The sequence below is a fragment of the Naegleria gruberi genome (genome assembly GCF_000004985.1).
Source record: "Naegleria gruberi genomic scaffold NAEGRscaffold_185, whole genome shotgun sequence".
In the NCBI taxonomy this organism is placed as follows: Eukaryota; Heterolobosea; class Eutetramitea; order Acrasida; family Naegleriidae; genus Naegleria; species Naegleria gruberi.
In genome coordinates this window covers 36,487-38,065 of record NW_003163153.1, presented here as the reverse complement: position 1 = coordinate 38,065, position 1,579 = coordinate 36,487, and the positions used below count along the sequence as shown (strand labels likewise).

The window sequence follows — 1,579 nt, the reverse complement described above, 5'->3', positions numbered from 1 at the left end:
ATATAGGTAGATTACATATCATTCCTCCTAATATGCAAAAAGAAAAACTCAAATCTTGGAGATAGTGTCTAAAATTGATCTCGAGTGCCGGGAATTGAAAACTCTCGTTCATATCATGGCTACCGGGAATGAAACTTCCTAATTTGGAAGATGACTTCAACAACAATAATAACAACAAAACAAATTAACAGTAATAAATTAATGGTTATTAATGTTTATTAAATAGTGACCGTTAGGTCACTGATTGTTAATTAATTATTGATGATTTGTTGTTGAACAGATACTAACTGTAATAAAAACACATTGCAATCACCGTGACGCCAAATTAACATTTAATAATAACACATTATTAATATAATACCGTGTCGCCAAATTCCTTGATAATTATTCATAACTGTAACTTCTTGATCAAAAGCACTCGAGTAATTTAACACAGTCAAAACTCTCGTTCATACCATGGGTACCGGGAATGAAATTTCCAAATAAGGAATGACCGATATCATTCAACTAACAAAACAAATTGAACCCGGGTCGCCAGAGTGACAGTCTGGAATGCTACCACTATACACACCCGATTCACATTGATGTTCTTAAAAATATATCCTGAACACTCCCTATATACTATTATGTTAGTACGGTGTTTTATTAATGAAAATCACCCACTCATCAAACTACACCAATAAATATGAAAAATTTTTGTCTGAAAAAATTTCAACACAACAAGATGTTAAAAGACAAGATTTACGTGTTGTTTTCACACAAGTTGGTTGTTTATTGTTGATCTTGTTGCATGGATGGTGGTTGATAGACTTCATCTTGTTGCAATAACAATTCGTCGTCTTCATCTGATTCACTTTCTTCACCATCTTCGAGAACTTGAATTTCACTTTCTTGTTGGAAGACATAGTCACCAGGCTTCTTTCTTTCACTCTTCAATTTCTTCAACTTTCTCTTACCCTTTCTAATGTAAACTCTAGTGAGAGTCTTGATTCTTTCGACAGCTTGTGGATCTCTCATAACCAAACCAACGAATGATAATACCAAGAAAATGATAGTGATAGCAATCAAGATAATTGGTGAAATATAGTAGGCCTTATAGGAGAAACCATAATTCTCCAAAGCAGTAGCAACATTTTGATTACTTTCTTGATACTTTCTAATTTCAACAGTGTACATTAATTCGACAGCCCATCTCACTGGAGAAGAACAAACCAAAACCAATGTATACCATTCCTTAGACATGGTACGAACTGTTGGTTGAACACCACCCAACAAGGCACACAAAATAATGTACATTACACCAACAAATTCAGCATGAGTTCTTTGAACGAAAACTGAAATGAAATAGCCAAGAGAACTGAAAACAATTTCGAATAATAAGAAGAGTCCATAGTATGTGTAGAATTCAGCTTCAGGATTAACGAGGATATACCAGAAAGTAACAAAGACCAATGGATAGATCAACAAGGAAGGAATTTCACCAGTCAATTTACCAAGGAAGTAACTCATCTTGTTGATACCATTCTGAGCTTCACGTCTATAGAGTTCCTTATCAGCACCAAAACATTTGAGTGAAGAT

The 1,579-nt window shown here is 34.1% G+C and overlaps 1 protein-coding gene across 1 annotated transcript; it reads right to left on the bottom strand.

The window, feature by feature from the left end:
- Positions 1 to 771: 771 nt before the first annotated feature.
- NAEGRDRAFT_76534 (uncharacterized protein) lies at positions 772 to 1,509 on the bottom strand (the record flags this gene model as incomplete). Its single annotated transcript, XM_002668504.1, has 1 exon — positions 772 to 1,509. The coding sequence occupies one exon, from the start codon at positions 1,507 to 1,509 to the stop codon at positions 772 to 774; it is 738 nt and encodes a 245-aa protein (XP_002668550.1).
- Between the last annotated feature and the right edge of the window lie 70 nt (positions 1,510 to 1,579).